The sequence below is a fragment of the Brassica rapa genome, chromosome A04, assembly GCF_000309985.2.
Source record: "Brassica rapa cultivar Chiifu-401-42 chromosome A04, CAAS_Brap_v3.01, whole genome shotgun sequence".
Taxonomy (NCBI): domain Eukaryota; kingdom Viridiplantae; phylum Streptophyta; class Magnoliopsida; order Brassicales; family Brassicaceae; genus Brassica; species Brassica rapa.
Genome location: NC_024798.2, coordinates 9181046 through 9198724, shown reverse-complemented (window position 1 = coordinate 9198724; position 17679 = coordinate 9181046). Strand labels below are relative to the sequence as shown.

Genomic DNA, 17679 nt, shown 5'->3' with positions numbered 1-17679 from the left:
ATATTTCTTGAGCCCGTTGCAACGGGTTTTTGTTTGATGTTTTAATTTAATAAAAACCATAAAATAATAAATCATTTTATTATGGTATTATGATTGTTTCTTGCATATGTTGTTTGAGATTTATTTTATAATTAAAATGTTTTCACACATAAATTCAAGTTAATATTTGTATTTTATAATCATGGTGCATAGATGAGTTGTTATAAACTTTATATTAAGGATTAGAAAAAATAATATACTTAAACATTTAAACTGAACACAATTTGAAATAGGAAATGAAAAGTAAAAAATAAATGAAAGTTAAATACACTAATCAAATCAATGACAACATTATACATATTATTATGTACTAATTTAATGTTTTATTAAATAAGTCTTTAAAAAAATTTATTTTGCTAGGCTTTTTTTAAAAATGAAAACATTCTATTTTATAAATATCCTTTTTATTTACAATTTAAAAAAAAATATTAAATACTCTCTTATAATTTTGTTTAAGATTTTAGAAAAAGTAAATTACTGTCATATAACCTATTACAATTATCTTCTCTTTAGAATTTCATAAAAACATTATTGCTATCAAATAATTACTTTTAGTTATTAATAAATATTTTTTAAAATTGCTATTTTTACAATTCGTATCAATACTAATTTTACACTTTTTTGTTAATTAAATAATTTTTAGTATCATGTTCGTCATCAAACACTCTTTTAAAAATAATATCAAATAAAGTTTTACAATTCTTTTTTTTGTTAGGACTTAATAATTATATAAAAATTTCTTTTGTTTAGGATTTTTTATAAAAAAGGAAAAACAAATTCGTTTACAGTTTTATAGGATTTAATAAAAGGAAATTAATATTACATAAAATTTTACTATTATATTTTGTCTAGGATTTAAAAAATAAAATTTCTATCAAATAACTATTTCCTGTTAATATTAACTATTTTAAAAGTTGCAATTTTCAAAATCAGTAATATTTTTACAATTTTTCTTGTAAATTGAATAATTGTTACTCTCATGTTTATCATTAAATTTTAAAAGTAAAAATTACTATTAAATAAAATTTTACAATTCTCTCTAGTCACGATTAAAAAAGGAAAATTTTTGGATTGGTTAAGATTATAAAAGAATTTTCTTTTATAAATCTCTTTTATTTAAGATTTTAAGAAAAAAAAAGTTATTTTCACATAATGGAAGTTTTTATTGAAACATTCACAATCTAATTTTTTAATTGACACATATCACAATCATATCAGTTGAAATATTTGATGTTAGTTTTGGTTTATATTTTTTAACACAAAATTATTAAAAAAAATAAAGTTAGTTAATTATAATAAAAATACGATTACATTTACATTTATATTTTATTTAGACTTTTAAAAAGGAAATTAATTATTTTATTTCTTTTAGATTTTTATACAACTAAGAAATGTTTAGAGAGAAGGCACGAAGAATGGAAACACTAGAAAGAGTATCCCTTGGAACAGCAATAATCACAGAAGCGGTAATTATGGCAGAAAACCCGAGTTCTAAAATCCCAAAAGACAGGTTGATGCGTTATATGAACTATCGCTTACCCAAGGTGGCTTGGGGTAAAATTGCTTATAAAATCTTGATGAGAAGTGTAAAAAGTTTGAGTGTAAGTTCCTGGGCAGAAGATAGTTATGAAGTGAAGGGTTTTACGCTAGCCATAAATTTGTGGGCAATGTCATCAGTGAATGTGCTTGGTAAATCTTTGGTAAAACCATGCGAGACATCCTCTTCTTCAGATCCATTGTGTCTACATTGGGACTCAACAAGCACTCCGACAATAACTGAAGTGTTAGAGCTGGAGAAGAAAAACAATGTGAGTTTTATAAACATCTATAAATATATTTGTATTGTATAGTTTGAAAAATGGATTTGTAGAGACTCCTTGAAAAGGTCCACAAATCGGTGTCTTGTAGGGATTGTAAATGTGACGTTTATATATAAAGGATTGTAAATATAGTTTTATAAGGACTTATAAATTTATATATATGAGGCTTACAGAGATTTGTTTTATTTATTCTACAGGTTGAGGTTAACACAGTGATTGGATTGGGTGAGGAATACAAACATTTGGTGGGGGCAACACATATAGAAGATGCTGACTTTCACAGTGTTGTGAAACTAGTTCAACAAGGATACAAAATGAAGAGAAACGATTGGGTGCAAGGTTTTGTGGATATGTTTGTTGCAACAGAAGATATAGGTCAAAAGCGCAACACAAACGACAAAGATGGAGATCATGGTGAAGATCTGAACCATAGCGAAGATGAAGAGGAAAAAAAAGATGAAAAGGAAAAGAAAGATGAAGATCATTCCATGTCTGACAGCGAGAAACTTGATAAGCTTATCCAAATGGTTCGTAATTTGGATAAGCGAGTATTAGTGATCCAGAATACTTTAGGAGTTAAGGTAAGCAATTGAATTTTACCAATTATTTATCAAATTTCACGTGTTATTCTCTCTCTAACGATTTCACTTTTTTGAAGTTTAATGACGGTTCACCAAACAAAGAAGATTGTGAGAATGGAGCTAGTTCTGGTGATAGAAGAAGTGCACAAGCTAATGAAAATGAAGAAGATACAATTGATGAAGAAGCAAACTCTGGTGATAAAAAAAGTGCACAAGATGATGAAAGTGAAGAAGAGATATGTGATGAAGAAGCAAAATCTGGTACATATCATCTAAGGGAAGAAGAGAATATACTTGGGGAAAATGAGACTACACAAAAAATCACTCAAGACGAAGACACAGAAAAACTTGAATCAGAAAGTTGCTTGAAACAAACATCGCAGGTATGAATCTAAACTAGGATATAAAGGTTTATAAATTTTTTGATTTAGTGCTTGGCAAATTGAATTTCTTATTTCTTTTGTAGGTTATGTCGCCTACTCCAACATTCAATACTCATAACTTTGATACAAGGGTACAAAATTAATATAGTTTTATAAGGCCTTGTAAAGTTTAATGTATATATCATAAACATCTAATTTTCAAATATTTTGTTTGCAGGTTACATCGCCTACTCCAACATTTATGTCTCCTAAGTTTGATCTCCTTTCCCAAGAAAGTCGTAGTGGAAAGGGTACAAATGAGGTATTTTATAAAGCTTTATAAAATATTTCATGATCGATAAAGGCCTCTTAAACAATTTGCATGAATCAGGTTCTTATGAGAGATGTTTGTGAGATTCCTGATTTCCAAACTCTAATGAAAATTAAAAAGAGATTGGTACAACAAGACAGCCAGGTTTGTTTTCCAAACTTTATGAATATTGATTTATTTTATAGACATAATAACCCTTTGCAAAAACTAATTTTTTTTGTCTGTAGGTAAACGAAGATATTGAGCCTCCACTTCAAAAGAAGATTAAAACTGATACATATAATGTTCCACTAAGAAGAAGTGAAAGAGGTCAAATACGATCCATTCATACACAGCCACCGTTTACAGGAGCAAGGAAGAAACATCCGATTATCCATCCTTTTGAGCCAGTTGATAAAACAAGAAAAGAAAAGATGAGAGAATGGAAAATGTCAAACAAAAAAAGTAAGATTTTATTTTATAAAAAACTATATATTTCATGAGGTGAAACTAGATACCTATATAATAAGTATGAGTGTACAATGTAGGAAACTGAGAATCAATCAAGAGATAGTAACCGCAAAGTGGTTTTCAGATATTGAAACACCGGGAAAAAAGCTTTCAAAAACGGTTAGGCTATATTTGAACAAAAATTCTTTATAATCCCTTATAAATTTATATTAATCTTCTTTATAAAACTATATGATCGCTTTTCTGAATATTTGTTTTTTTTTGTTTCAGCATATTGAAGCAGGTTTTGAGATGCTGAAACTGAGACAGATAAACAATCCAGATTTGTTTCTGAACAAAACTGCCTTAGTTGTTGGAGTGAAGTTTCTTGAAGAAATAGATGAGCTTTATGATGAGTTTTTAGATGACAAGAAAAGTTTCCAATTTGGAACAGGTTTTGATAAGTACAACATAGAGAAAAATATCAATTTTCTCTATTCGGCCATTGCAGTAGCAGAGAAATATTGGCTTGGAGTTGTAGTCAACTTGGAGAAGAGAAGTATCACAGCATTCAATTGTGCAGCAATGAAGTTCACAGATGCGAGTTTGGTCCCTTACGTTAATGCATATGCGATGGCTCTCCCATTCATGATTCGCAACTTCTTCAAAGATGTCAGCATGGATACACGCAAGTTCTCGATAAAAATTGTATCTGAAGGTTTCCCACAGGTAACATCTTTATAACTGCTTATAAATCTTCATGTTAGATTTGTATCGAGGTTCTTAAGATCAAATAACTTATATTATAATTTATCTGCTAATATATTACTAAAACATTTTTGTTTAAGGTTCTTAAAATAGAAGACAGTGGAGTTTATGCATTGAAGCTGATAGAGTGCCATGCAATGCGTATAGTGGACTTGACAAAGCTGAGTGAAGAAAAAATTGCAATCATCCGAGAAAAGTTGGCGGTTGATATCTTCTCGGAATTACAATGAATACTAATGTGGGAATGAACAAAAACTTTATCGCTTGCTTATTGTTATGTGTGAACAACTATCTGTTTTATGCGTGTTTGGTAAACTTTGTTTGTTCTGAGTATTATGAGTATTATGAGTTTATGACTTGGATTTATGGCTTTGCTTAAATTTAGAAAGTTCAATGGTAAATTTGTATTTCAGTAGCTTTATAACACATTATTACAAATAGTTTATAACCTCTTATAAAATAAAAACAAAATGGTTTATTACAAAAGTTATATCTTAGTAGCTTTATAAGACCTTATTAAAACTGGTTTTTTTACCTCTTGTGAAATCAAATGAGTTTAAGATATATAAAGGAGTATTTAAAAGTTATAAAGATTTATAAATCGTTTTTTTCAAAAGCTCATCAGTTCATAAAACAAAAAAGAATTCAGGTTTATAAAGTTGTATAAACAACCAAAATAATTTATAAATCTGTATAAAATAATGTATAAGGGCATATAAATTTATATAAGATAAAAAACAAAACTGGTTTTTTACCTCTTGTAAAATCAATCGAGTTTAGGATATATAAAGGCGTATTTAAAGGTTATAAAGACTTATAAATCTATAAAAAAGTAATTTATAAAGGCTTCTAAATCAGTTTACAAATATTATATACAAAAATAATGATATGTAAACACCAATACGAGGATATATAAAGGGGAATTTAAAAGTTATAAAGACTTATAAATCTATAAAAAAATAATTTATAAAGGCTTCTAAATCAGTTTACAAATATTATATACAAAAATAATGATATGTGAATGTTTTATAAACCCTTATAAAGTTTGTAAACCCTGATAGAACCCCGAGATGAAGTTTATGAAAGAACAGTTTCTAAAGTTTGTAAATCATCTATAAAATTTGAAAATCATTTATAAATGTTTATAAATTATTTGTAAGAGTATATAAACCATTTATAAAGGCTTATAAAGAGGTTTTTAAAGTCTATAAACCGTTTTAAAATGTTTATAAAATAAATCAGTTAGAAGGTGTTTAAATCATTTATAAGAGTCTATAACCATTTATAAAGGCTTATAAGACAATTTATAAGGTTTGTAAAATAATTTATAAGGTTTATAAAGGTATGTAAATAATTTATAAGGGTTTATAAAACATTTATTAAGTTCATAAAAGTTTTTATAAAGTTTAGAAACCATTTATAATGACTTATTAATAATTTGTAAAGAATTAAAGAGTCTATAAACCTCTTATAAAGGGTATGTGAATGTTTTATAAACCCTTATAGTGTTTGTAAACCCTGATAGAACCCCAAGATGAAGTTTATGAAAGAACAGTTTGTAAAGTTTGTAAATCATTTATAAAATTTGAAAATCATTTATAAATGTTTATAAATTATTTGTAAGAGTATATAAACAATTTATAAAGGCTTATTGATTTTGCAGAATTGGATGGACTTTATAAATTTTTTATAAACCTTTATAAAGACTTATCATTAATTTCTTCATGCCTTTATAAATTGTTTATATACACTTATAAATAATTTGTTTCTTCATGCCTCAAGAATATTACTATTTTCAGGAATAGACAAATTTGTGTACTAAAAACTTCATCTCGGGTTCTATCATATTTGGTACTATCAGTGGTGACTTTGTATTTCTATCTGCAACATAAAAGCATGAAACTAATAAAATTGTACAATTATTTTCTAAGTCTTCATAAATGTAAACAATGTAATAAAATCTCAAACATTAAATGAATAAGTTTTGACTATTATTTTATAAGTCCTTGAAAGTATTAAATTGTAATAAACACCTCAAAGATTTTGCTACTTCCAGCAATGAGAAAGTCTTGAGTACTAGAAACTTCATTTTGTGGATGTATCATGTTTGACATAATTAATTGTGATCTAAGCCTTTCCATTTGCAACATAAAAACATGAACTCAATAATTTCTATACAATAATTTTTTAAGTATTTATGAAAATGTAAAAGGAGTTCTAAATATCTCAAGGGCATTACCATAGACAACCTTGTTTCGCACAATCAAAGAGAGTGTGTACATGTATTTTTGCAATATAAAAACACGAAGCTAATGATTGTGTCGAAGTAAATAACAAAGCCTTATAATAAAACATGACCAAAGAGTTAACCTCAGAAATTGTTGCACAAAAATGAAGAAGTACTCCACTTTCTTTATGTGTGCTCATAAAGGAGGCCACTTGGAGATCGTTCCTAATAAAAACTGGAAGAACCTCTTTTGTGTATTATTTATAACATCTTATAAAATTGTATCCATTAATAAGAGTTTATAATTATTTATAAGCTTTTATAAATTATAGTACACACCAGATAGCCATTGATGTAGCTTCCTCCGCTAAAACATGATTTCCTGTAACAATACCTTTCTAGCTGATCTCAAGGCAAAAGTGAACATTTGTTTCATTGCGTTGCTTCCTCCTGGCATATCTGGTGAAAGAGCCACGTCCTTCAACAAGGGATATATTGTCTCACCCTCTCTGTAGACTGTACATAGACCATGCTTGTGATCAGAATCAAACAAACTCATTTCAAGGTTTAGTTTTATAAATATTACTACTTACCTTAACTCTTGTGGATGTGAAAAGGAATGTGAGAAACACCAAGATCTCAAATGAAAGAAGTGGAATCAGTGGAATATGAGACAAGGGAACCTGTAAGAAGAGATGAGATGATTGGAGAGAATCAAATCAAAGACTGAGACTATTTTTTTTAATTTGAAAATCAAAGCAAAGCTGGGGCTCACATCGATGAAAATGAACAAATTAGAAGACTCGTTGAACATCTTCACCCATGGGAGCCTTTGCAAAGTAATCGGATTTCACCGTAGCTTTCACCGTAGATTTGTCGGATTTCAAAGCCTTTGCAAAGTAATCGGATTTCACCGTAGCTTTGTCGGATCTCGCCGTAGCTTCGTCGGATCTCACCGTAGTTTCAGCGGATCTCGCCGTAGCTTCGTCGGATCTCGCCGCAGCTTCGTATGATTTCGCCGTAGCTTCATCGGTTCTATTCGTAACTTCGTTGAATCTCGCCATAGCTTCGTCGGATCTCGCCGGACAACTCTGCACCGTCGTCGGATCTCGCCGGACAACTCGTCATCGCCGGAATCCGTCGCCGATTTGAATCTGAGATGATGAGATTTAATTATCGTGAGATGTAGGAGAGAAGAGTTAGTCTTAGGTTTAATTAGTTAGGGGTATAATGGTACTTTAGCCATTAAAATTTTAATGGTAAATTTGAAAAATGTAAAGTTGAAAAGTGGTATTAGGAAAGTGGTATTAGTGGCAATTCCCCATGAACCATTACCATGTGCAGAAATAAAAGTTTCAAAATTTGAATCATATTCAAAAATAAATTTGTTTTAAATTTTATATTTTACTATTTTCTTACAATATTAATTTTATAAAATATAAACAATAATTTTCGAAACATTTATGTTTAATAATATATATATGTTTAGAATTATGATTTGTAAAGATTTTTTAATTTATATTTTGGTTAAAATATATTAAATCAAATTCTTTAAAATTAAGAGAAAATTTTGTTAGGTATATAACTATCGAAACGTAAAAAAATTAATATTTCTTAAATTCCTCGATGTTAAAATTTTTTTATGGTATTGGGATTAGAAAATTACTATTTAAAAAACTGCATAAAATTTTGAAGAATATTTTTAGTAATAAAAATATAATTATAAAAAATACAATTAAACAATATTTCAAAAATTATAAAATATTACCATATTTCTATTTCTACTATTATATTATTTATTATTATATTAATGATGATCTATGAGTTATTACTATATTTTAAAATTTTATCAAAAATATAAATCAACGTTAAATGTAAATATCCATGTCACAATTAACTTCAAGATATGTTATCATTGTTAGTGTGTAATGTCATCATTTTTATTTCAAAATAATTGTGGTAATGTTTAGGGGATGACTAAAGGAAAAATGGTATCAAAATTAAATGAGGAATTGAAATAATACTAAAATGATAGAGTCAAACTATTTTTTCCCATTAATTGCTTACGGTTCTAACAATAGTTACTAGATGATAATCCACATCCTACGCGGAATGTGTTTAAGCTAACAATTATATTTTCTGATTATAAAAATTAGAGTTCTCTTTTATATATCTTTTTGCATTCTAATAATAATTAATATTATAAAGGACACATGATCTGATCTAATGGTCCATATTGAGCCATCATAAAGGTAAAATGGTTATTTTCCTCTCTTTGGTCCATGTAGATTTTTTAAGGATGTGTGAGATTTTTTTTAACCATCTTGTCCATTTCAGATTTTTGTCCTACTTTTGCAAATATGAATTTTTGTAATTTGTGAGAAACATATAAAGAAACAGTATTAGAAAATGAATCATAAATGAAAAATGAGAATTTCTTTCGAAGGATTGAAGTTTTTCTTGGAGACTTACAAATCTTTGACGTATTTAGAAGCGGGCGTGTTTGTGGTGATGAGGAGGCGATGTGTGTCTGTGAAACCCCCAATCGTAGATGTCTGGAAATGACACGGTTGATGTTCCTCGATGATTGATCCTAGGTTCTCAAAATACTTCCGATCGCCTTAGATCAACAACCAAAGAACACCAACACTCCTATCAAATATCACTCTAGGCTTTTCAACCCTAAGAAGTAATACCCGATAGTTAGTTTGTCCGGACAAGGACTAATATCATATGGAACCTGTACTTTAAAAAAAAACATTCTTTATATATCAATCTAAAGCATCTTACAAAATTTGTTATAAATTAACCTCGAGGTTTTCAGTCAATAAATCTTATACATAAGAAATATCAAAACGACTTTGCAAGGATAATAAAACTACCGCTAGCTAATGATGTTCCTTCCCGTCCTAGAGTAAGATCTCTCGTCTACTGGTTACCTGCATCACAAATGAGTCATGAGTAACTAGTTTACGCAGTGAACCTAGTCCCTCACCCCAACATATATTAATAATATCTCAAGCAATCAACTTCATATGTATGCAGTGGAAATATATTCCATAACTAATAAAAATACATATATAAGGTCTATCATTCCATCGATGTGAATCTTATCTTAAACATCATCTCCACGACACCCGCCATTCATTCATACATATAATAATTATATATAGACTAAACCCGGAAAACCACCAAGGCTAACCGAGCCTAGAGGGGAAATAAATATAACCATCATCTCCATTAGATATTCCAAGATCGAACATCTAACGCTGCATGCAGTTACACAGCCTCCAGGGTGCGACTCCATCATCGTGTCTTCGTGACCTTGTTCCATATCGTAGGAACAATTCACGGTAATACGGAAACTTCGGGAGAGTGAGTATACAGTAAGACTTCACATGATTTATACTCATATATTTAATAATATAATATATTAGTACTTGAGAACAAGTACTTAAGTTCGGAATAAACCTCTACGAACATTCATAAATATTTATTAAGAGTTTACACTAAGTAAACACCTCACCAATTCAATATTTGCTCAAGAGACAAAGCCTATCAATCATCTACATTTAGTATTGATCAACCATCTATCTAGACTCACCTTTAAATCCATGAGATTGGCTAAGAAAGACTATACTCGAGCTCAAGCTAATCACACTCGACTTCCGAAATATTCTCGATTTAAAACCACCACAAGGATCCGGCTGATCCGAACACTATCCTTGACCATCTGTACCAATAACAGAACGGTTGGAAAAAAGGTTAATCAGTCCGGTTCAACCCCACAGTTCAAGATTCAGGACAACTACAAAGGCAAGTTCAAGACAGCTTCAGTTCGGTTCAAACATAAATCGTTTCAGTTAAGTTTCTAGATGCTAGGGGACCATGAACTGAACTAATATAAATCCACACAAGGGATTAAGAAATTAATCCAGAGAGGAAGAACAACATCTCAGCCAGCTGGTTACAATCTAAACTGATCTGGATCAAAAGGTAAAACAGTTTACCGGTTCAAATCAAACACTGTCTGAACTCAACTGATACTCCACCTTAAGATGAAGCCACGCCAAACCTGATCAGTACCACATCAAGAAAAGGTCGGACTCAATCAAAACAAAGCTGAATCGCAGTCAATCCAACCGAAATGCTCACATAAAACTGATCCACACAACAACTTACATCTTTACCGATTAAAATCAAAGGCTGGAGAACATGGGTGATTCTCAACTTCAGGAAACCAAATCTCCAACTCTTTACCACACAGATACTCACTGATTAAAGTCACAAGATGGTGAGAAAGGGTCGTCCAAGCTCACTTCTCTTCCCTGATTTTTTTCTGAATTTTTCAACTAATTTTTCTAACAGATTTTTCTCTCTTTCTCTCTGAACTTTTCTCTAGTTTTCTATCTGTTTCAGGACGTCCAGAGGAGAGAAGAGGGTATTTTATATCATAAGGAGTTGCTTCAGTGAGGGTTTGCTTCCACAAAAGACAAAGATGAGGTTAGACAGCTGGTGACATGCTTCAGCACACCAAGCAACACAAGCAGCTGAACATTTCCCTTCCATGAAGAAAGATACAAGCAGCTGAAGCAAACAGTTTGTGACTAGCATGGGACTTCTAATGAGCAAGCAGGTAAGCAAGTAGGTGCATGTCATGTAACCTAATTACTGAGGAAGCAAGTAGGCTAGAAGGTGCAAGGCATATGACTGTTCAGAAATAATTTTAAGAGTTTTGTCGATATTTTTCGGATTGTTTCGACTAAATATTTTTTATCCTTCGAATCTCGTCCTGCTCTGAATAAATTTGCCCATCATGAATAAAAATCGACAATAATAATTAACAATCGACCAGAACCATCATGAGATGGTCTTTCGACCATAAGGCTGCCCCGTCGAGAGATTAATTTACTGGCTCGATTTTTATTTTAATTATGGTCGAACCAACTGCGAAATGGTCGAGCAGGATTTTTCTCGACCAAAATCCTATCTGCTCGTGAGGGTCTTTACATTCTTCCCCCCTCAAAAGAATTTGTCCCCGAATTCTCATAACATAGATGTACACACTTTAATGAACACTGGAGATTCTGCAAAGATTATGGATATCTGCTCTGAACTTATCTTCACTGCCTATGTTTAAACAACTGATTGTCGGATCCCCAACTCTTACAATCAATCATTTCTTTTCTGAGCAAACACTTTGAGGAAGAAACAAATTAATTACTGCTACACAACTCTTGTCAACTGCGGTCTGGATACTTTTCTAACAATCACGAGTAGCTCTGAAGACTATCACTTCTGAAACTTTTCTAATTGGCTTTCCCTCATAACAACAACATGAAAATGTGGAACATTAGGTGATGTGCCATACGTGAAGGTAACATCTCGACTCTGGTGAATGTTAATGTGATTAACTGCGCAACAATCAAACAAGAACATGCACAATCAATCACGCTAACATGAATCAGACCAAGGGTGCTACTCTCAAATACACACACTCACCCATTCCAAGATTGATTTTCCTTACAGTATTCTATACACTCCTGATCTATCTAAGACCCTCTTCATAATCTTCTGAACAACTTAATCTCTCCTATGTTTTCCATTACCAAGTCTGGTTCTATTGCTTTTTGATTTCTTTCTTATGCCCATCAACCGAGGATTCAACAGGTCCGTCTATACCAAGCTTGATTCACCAACTGAGTACTCTTGTACCACGACTTCACACTTTATGTATTGATACATCATCTTATATCTTAACAACCTTGGCATTCCCATATGCCTTACGGTTATACCTATTCCTTATAACTCATCAATCTTCTTCGACGTTCACTTATCATCTCTTTTCTACTCATCTAGTTTAATCTTCTGGTAAAACTTGAGTTCCTTCTACCACATCTTTTCCTTATTCTGTTTTGTAAGGCATAAATAGGGGGAAGTCAATATTCTCCACATATTGTACATCCACTACATATATCTTCGAATTTATTAAAGGTTAAAAATCACATGTATTCTAGGTCTTCTTAAGACTTCTACTTAAACAAAATTGTAAGGACTGTTTATTACTCATATACTCTATACAAACAATAAAGATATCTTACTAACATACTTCGTGATGGCAGCCATTGAAAATTTGAAATTGTCTTATTGGATAGTAGAGTAAGTTTTCGTATCATATGCTTTTCTCTAAATTTTTTAAGTCGACCGTATCCCAATAATTTGCCCCTATGTTTCAGAGTTTTTGCTTTAAATTTTTGATAAAAAATGTGGTTTCAGGAAGTTTTATTTAGTACCCAAAATTGATTGAATTTAGCGTTATGGTTTATTGTAAGACCAACTAAAGTTACTATGTAAGAGTAATTACACAACTACTCTAGGTTCACCAACCAATAGGATTTCATTATTTCAAATTCGATATCTTTTTAAAAAGGAAACAAAATATTCTCAAATTATATTATGTTTTTAAAATAAAAAAGTAAAAAAAGATAATAGTTACAGAAAAAAGAATTAAAAAAAAAATATTTTTAATGTTGTCAACAAAACACTAAACCCTAAATCCTAATCTCTAAACCCTAAATCCTAAACTCTAAACCCTTGGGTAAACCCTAAACCCTTGGGTAAACCCTAAACCCTTGGGTAAACCCTAAACCCTTGGGTAAACCCTAAACCCTTGGATAAATCCTAAACTCTAAATAAAAAACGACTAAAACCCTAAACCCTAAACGCTTGAATGTTTTAGTGTATAGTGATTTTGATTTAGGGTTAAGGATTTATCCTAGAGTTTAAGATTTATCCTAGAGTTTAGGTTTATCCAAGGGTTTAGGGTTTAGGATTAAGGGTTTAGGGATTAGAATTTAGGGTTTAGGATTTAATGTTATGCTGACGACTTAAAATATATTTTTTTGTAATTATTATTATTTTTTTTACCTTTTAATTTTAAAAACAAAATATAATTTGACAATATTTTGTTTTCTTTTTTTAAAAGATATCGAATATAAAATAAGACAATCTTATTGGTTGGTGAACCTAGAGGTTCACCCTAGGGGGTGGACCTAAGAATACATCTCTTTGAACTGGTGACTTCCCCAGTTGTATACATCCATTGTGTCTAGCAATCAGGTTAATCTATTGCCAGTTAGTATAGCGACAAACAGACATCAATTTGTATACATCATAGCTAAAGCCCAAGAATATGTTATATATACAAAATTCACAATTCAAATCATTTAAAACGTAAGATACAAAACGTCATTGCATGTATAATTGAAAAATGATGTAAAATGTAAATAAAACTAAATTATTTATTTTTACATTTTACTCCGCTCAAGGCATTGCATGTATACTGCTACTACCTAGTGTTTGTAGTAAATCTTCATCGTTCAGTAAACGTTCCATGATGGTAACTATAGGAGATATATATGAATATAATGTAAATATATTCTTTCCTTATTGTAGAGATAAGCTCAGAGTCATCCTTTGTAGATAAACTCATTCAACCACATTCTTTCTACTCTATATGGTCTCAGAACGTATCTTTACAATAAGGAAAGTATATATTTACAGTGTATTCATATCTATCTCCTGTAGTGACATAATCATAAAAAGTGTGTAGTGAATTATATATATATATATATATTAGTCATCAATCAAGTTTAAGTTAAAATTATAGTTAAGAAGAGATAGAAGCATGAAACTCAACTTCGAAAAAATGATGTATGTAAAAGTTCTGATGATGGTAATAGCGATATGGTTCGTGCCCATGACCTACAGTAATGAAGCCCAAGCACCCGCTGGTGATGTAGCCGAGGCACCCGGAACCGACAGATTCAACAATGATTGGTATGATGCACGAGCCACATTTTACGGTGACATCCATGGTGGAGACACTCAAAGTAAGTTTTCATTTACTAGTATATTTTTAGAATCTGATTAATGAAACTGTTGTTCTATTTTGAAATAATATCTTCCGTTAGCGGCACTGGTTCAATATTGCTAAGGACTCGTATTTTTCGTGACATTATACACGGAAAATATATATTCAGAATTGTTTTTTTGCACAAGAAACTTTTTGATTAATTCAACACAGTATAGGCTTCTTTAAAAGACACCGTATAGGCTCAGTCTTTTTTAAACGCTAATTAATTTCAGATATGTGATCGCATCATCATATAGTTTCAAAAGTAAATATGTTAGTTTTTCTGCATAAAATATTCTTACAAAGTAGTATAACGCAAACACCAACATAGTTTTTCCTTTCGTTATTGCGTTTTCAGTAGTCAAACGCAAAAAACAAAAACAAGAATAAACAAACAATCAAATACATAATATTTCTAAGCAAAAATAACACATAATATTTATTAATTATTACATACTCACAGTTTCATTATATATTCAATAGTGGGAGCTTGTGGATACGGTGATCTATTTAAACAAGGCTATGGTCTAGCCACGGCCGCGTTGAGCCCGGCGCTCTTCAACGACGGCTACACGTGCGGGGCTTGTTACGAGATCATGTGCACGCGTGATCCACAATGGTGTTTGCCCGGATCCATTAAAATCACAGCTACAAATTTATGTCCAGCAAATTACACCAAGACGACAGACATATGGTGCAACCCACCACAAAAACATTTTGATCTCTCAATGCCAATGTTCCTCAAGATCGCCAAGTACAAAGCTGGGGTTGTCCCGGTTAGATACAGACGTATTCCCTGTACGAAAAACGGTGGTGTCAAATTCGAAACCAGCGGAAACCCTTATTTCTTAATGATCTTGCCGTACAATGTAGGAGGCGCCGGAGATATTAATGCCATGCAGATTAAAGGAAGCACGACCGGATGGATAAACATGAGGAAGAATTGGGGACAGCACTGGACCACCAATATTGTGTTGACCGGACAAGGTTTATCATTCATGGTTAGAACAAGTGATGGGGTTGTTAAGCAATTTATGAATGTTGCACCAAATAATTGGGGATTTCAACAGACATTTGATGGAAGGATTAACTTTTAGGAGACTGGTTTGAGATTTGTTAGCTATATGTCTTATAGCTCTACAGAATTATACAGATGTATCAGGTGCAAAATTTACAATAATTAAAAAGACAACACTAAACAAATGAGATTTCCTTTACAAATATATTATGTGTTGAATTCATGCATTTGGTTTAACTTCAACATCACTAGTCTTTTGACATAGCATTCCGCTCGTTTTGATTCCAACTATTCAGCTTTTTTTGCGAAGTTTATGTTTTTCCCTTTCTTATAACTCACGACCGCACACTCCCAAGTCCCAAGTCTTATATGTGTAGAGACATGGTGGCTACATCCTACATAGTACACATCATATGCTACCAAGTTCCGGCGTCTTATATCGAATTAAGACTTCAATCCCATCCGGTTGGAAGCTTATATATATAGAAACTCTCGTAAGTGCCCCTATGTTTGAGTAATGACAAGATTGAAAGATTACTGAAAAATGAAAAGTCATATACCTATTTTTCCATAATTTTGTTCTCACAATGTAAACTTAGAAGTTATACACACCAATTGGACCAAGTACAAGGAAAATATTTCATTTCACGGTGTTTGTTACTATCATCTAGTTAAGTTATTTTGACAGTATAAACCTTTTGAAGTTTTATTGTAGTGAAAATTACTCGGATTAACTCTCATTTATTAAGTAATTACTAGATTAATTTTCTTTCATAACCAGATGATGAAATCACTACAAGAAAAGATGATATTTTCTGACGGACATTTTTTTTTTTTTTGGTAAAAATGTAAAGATATTATTACCAAGTTTTTCAAGGTTTCGACAGAAATACAATAGAGACAAGAAGCGGACGAAAGAAAATAAAACCTAAATAACAACTCGATCTATCTAGCTGAAACCGACCCAACAAACAAAACCGCTGAGCAGAGGCATCAGCTGATTCCACCTTACCACTTGCCGCAAAAGAAGAGCCCGTTAAAACGAGAGTCAGAACCCGGTAGTTTTGACCTTCCCGATGAATCTGCTCTTATAGATGAGGCCCGACCAAGAACAGCTAACAGAAGACTTCCTGAGCATCCACCAACATAATCAGACAGCCACGCAAGAGGCCAAGCACCCGCATCGACGAACCGAGCATTTATTAGGGACGTAACAGTCACACAGGAACTGCGACCGTCCAAAAACGTGGGATTGAAATCGCCGCCTAGCACAAACCCGAAGCCTCAAGACCTGCAAAGAGTAGAAATGCTGCACCACCACATAAGTTCAAGTGATCTTATGTAATGCTGGGATGTGAGCGAATCCAAGTGTGCCACAATGTTGACCAACGACTGCAACCGAGAGCCACCACTTCACTTGAAGTCTTCGAGAACCGAAGAAGCAACACTCTAAGCTGAAAGAACCGACTCTGGCGCCACACAGAGACAAAGCATAGTGAGAGAACAGAGGACCACACCACAAGAAAGCATCGGCCTTCAAACGGAGCATAACAGAGAAGGGCCGAGTAGAGGACTTTTGGAGAGAGGACGCACGGAGAGAGACCCATCCAGGAGCCATAGACGACACACTTTGAAAACCCTAACCGCACAAACACGGAACAAAATGAACCAAGTACCATCTCCAGCCTGCGTACTTGGACTCACCCACCGCCTCCGTGGTAGCAGAACCCACCGGAGCTCTCCGGATTCCGACAAAGAGTAACGAAACGAGACAGCACCGCCATACCCGAATCACCTCACATCGAAGCCACTTAACCACCAGACAAACAAACCGAAGAGAACCTCCGAGAAAATGTAAGGATAGAGAAGCCAAACCTCACCCACTCGAGCAGCAAAAACCGGAAGACCGTACTGAGACAGAGAAGACCACAGAACAATGGTAAAGAGAAACAAGGAAAAGGAGGAGGCTAAGCCTCCGGCGCCGGCACCGTGCGCGCACGCGCCGTCGGACGCTGGAGCAAGATTCAAATCGCTTTTAGGAAACTCTGAGAGAGTCCTTTTCTGACGGACATTCCTACCAAAATTTCTTCTTTTCTTGTGAATAGGTGCATAAAGACCAAATAACCTCTGGAGTTGATAGTTACTGCATCTTTGCACCTATAATTAATTTTATAATTTATTAAAAATAT

The 17679-nt window shown here is 32.4% G+C and overlaps 2 protein-coding genes and 1 long non-coding RNA gene across 5 annotated transcripts; 2 read left to right on the top strand and 1 right to left on the bottom strand.

Annotated features, from left to right (window-relative positions):
• Positions 1–2894: 2894 nt before the first annotated feature.
• On the top strand, positions 2895–5352 carry LOC103863887. 3 transcript variants are annotated; one of them, XM_033290481.1, is made up of 5 exons: positions 2895–2954; positions 3041–3124; positions 3194–3277; positions 3361–3577; positions 3854–5326. In XM_033290481.1, the coding sequence occupies exons 1-5, from the start codon at positions 2910–2912 to the stop codon at positions 3859–3861; spliced, it is 438 nt and encodes a 145-aa protein (XP_033146372.1). In that variant the 5' UTR covers positions 2895–2909; the 3' UTR covers positions 3862–5326. The 3 variants fall into 3 exon arrangements, with proteins under 3 accessions (XP_033146372.1, XP_033146371.1, XP_033146370.1); XM_033290480.1 differs by lacking the exons at positions 2895–2954; positions 3041–3124; positions 3194–3277 and adding an exon at positions 3661–3742 and having other exon boundaries at positions 3435–3577; positions 3854–4280; positions 4411–5352; XM_033290479.1 differs by lacking the exons at positions 2895–2954; positions 3041–3124; positions 3194–3277 and adding an exon at positions 3661–3742 and having other exon boundaries at positions 3435–3577; positions 3854–4291; positions 4411–5352.
• On the bottom strand, positions 3791–9346 carry LOC117133687. Its single transcript, XR_004457629.1, has 2 exons — positions 5086–9346; positions 3791–4865 (listed from the first exon to the last, which is right to left on the bottom strand). It is a non-coding gene; the product is annotated as an uncharacterized LOC117133687 (long non-coding RNA).
• A 4116-nt stretch (positions 9347–13462) lies between these two features.
• On the top strand, positions 13463–16472 carry LOC103863827 (expansin-A22-like). Its single transcript, XM_009141579.3, has 2 exons — positions 13463–14449; positions 14956–16472. The coding sequence occupies exons 1-2, from the start codon at positions 14245–14247 to the stop codon at positions 15567–15569; spliced, it is 819 nt and encodes a 272-aa protein (XP_009139827.1). The 5' UTR covers positions 13463–14244; the 3' UTR covers positions 15570–16472.
• The last annotated feature ends 1207 nt before the right edge of the window (positions 16473–17679 follow it).

Excerpts from the sequence above, each read along its gene's own strand:
- LOC103863827 (XM_009141579.3), top strand. The coding sequence starts at position 14,245 with ATGAAACTCAACTTCGAAAAAATGATGTATGTAAAAGTTCTGATGATG. Across the intron at positions 14,450-14,955 it reads CCATGGTGGAGACACTCAAA|TGGGAGCTTGTGGATACGGT; the intron begins GTAAGTTTTCAT and ends TATATTCAATAG.
- LOC103863887 (XM_033290479.1), top strand. The coding sequence starts at position 3,555 with ATGGAAAATGTCAAACAAAAAAA. Across the intron at positions 3,578-3,660 it reads GAAAATGTCAAACAAAAAAA|GAAACTGAGAATCAATCAAG; the intron begins GTAAGATTTTAT and ends TGTACAATGTAG. Across the intron at positions 3,743-3,853 it reads GAAAAAAGCTTTCAAAAACG|CATATTGAAGCAGGTTTTGA; the intron begins GTTAGGCTATAT and ends TTTTTGTTTCAG.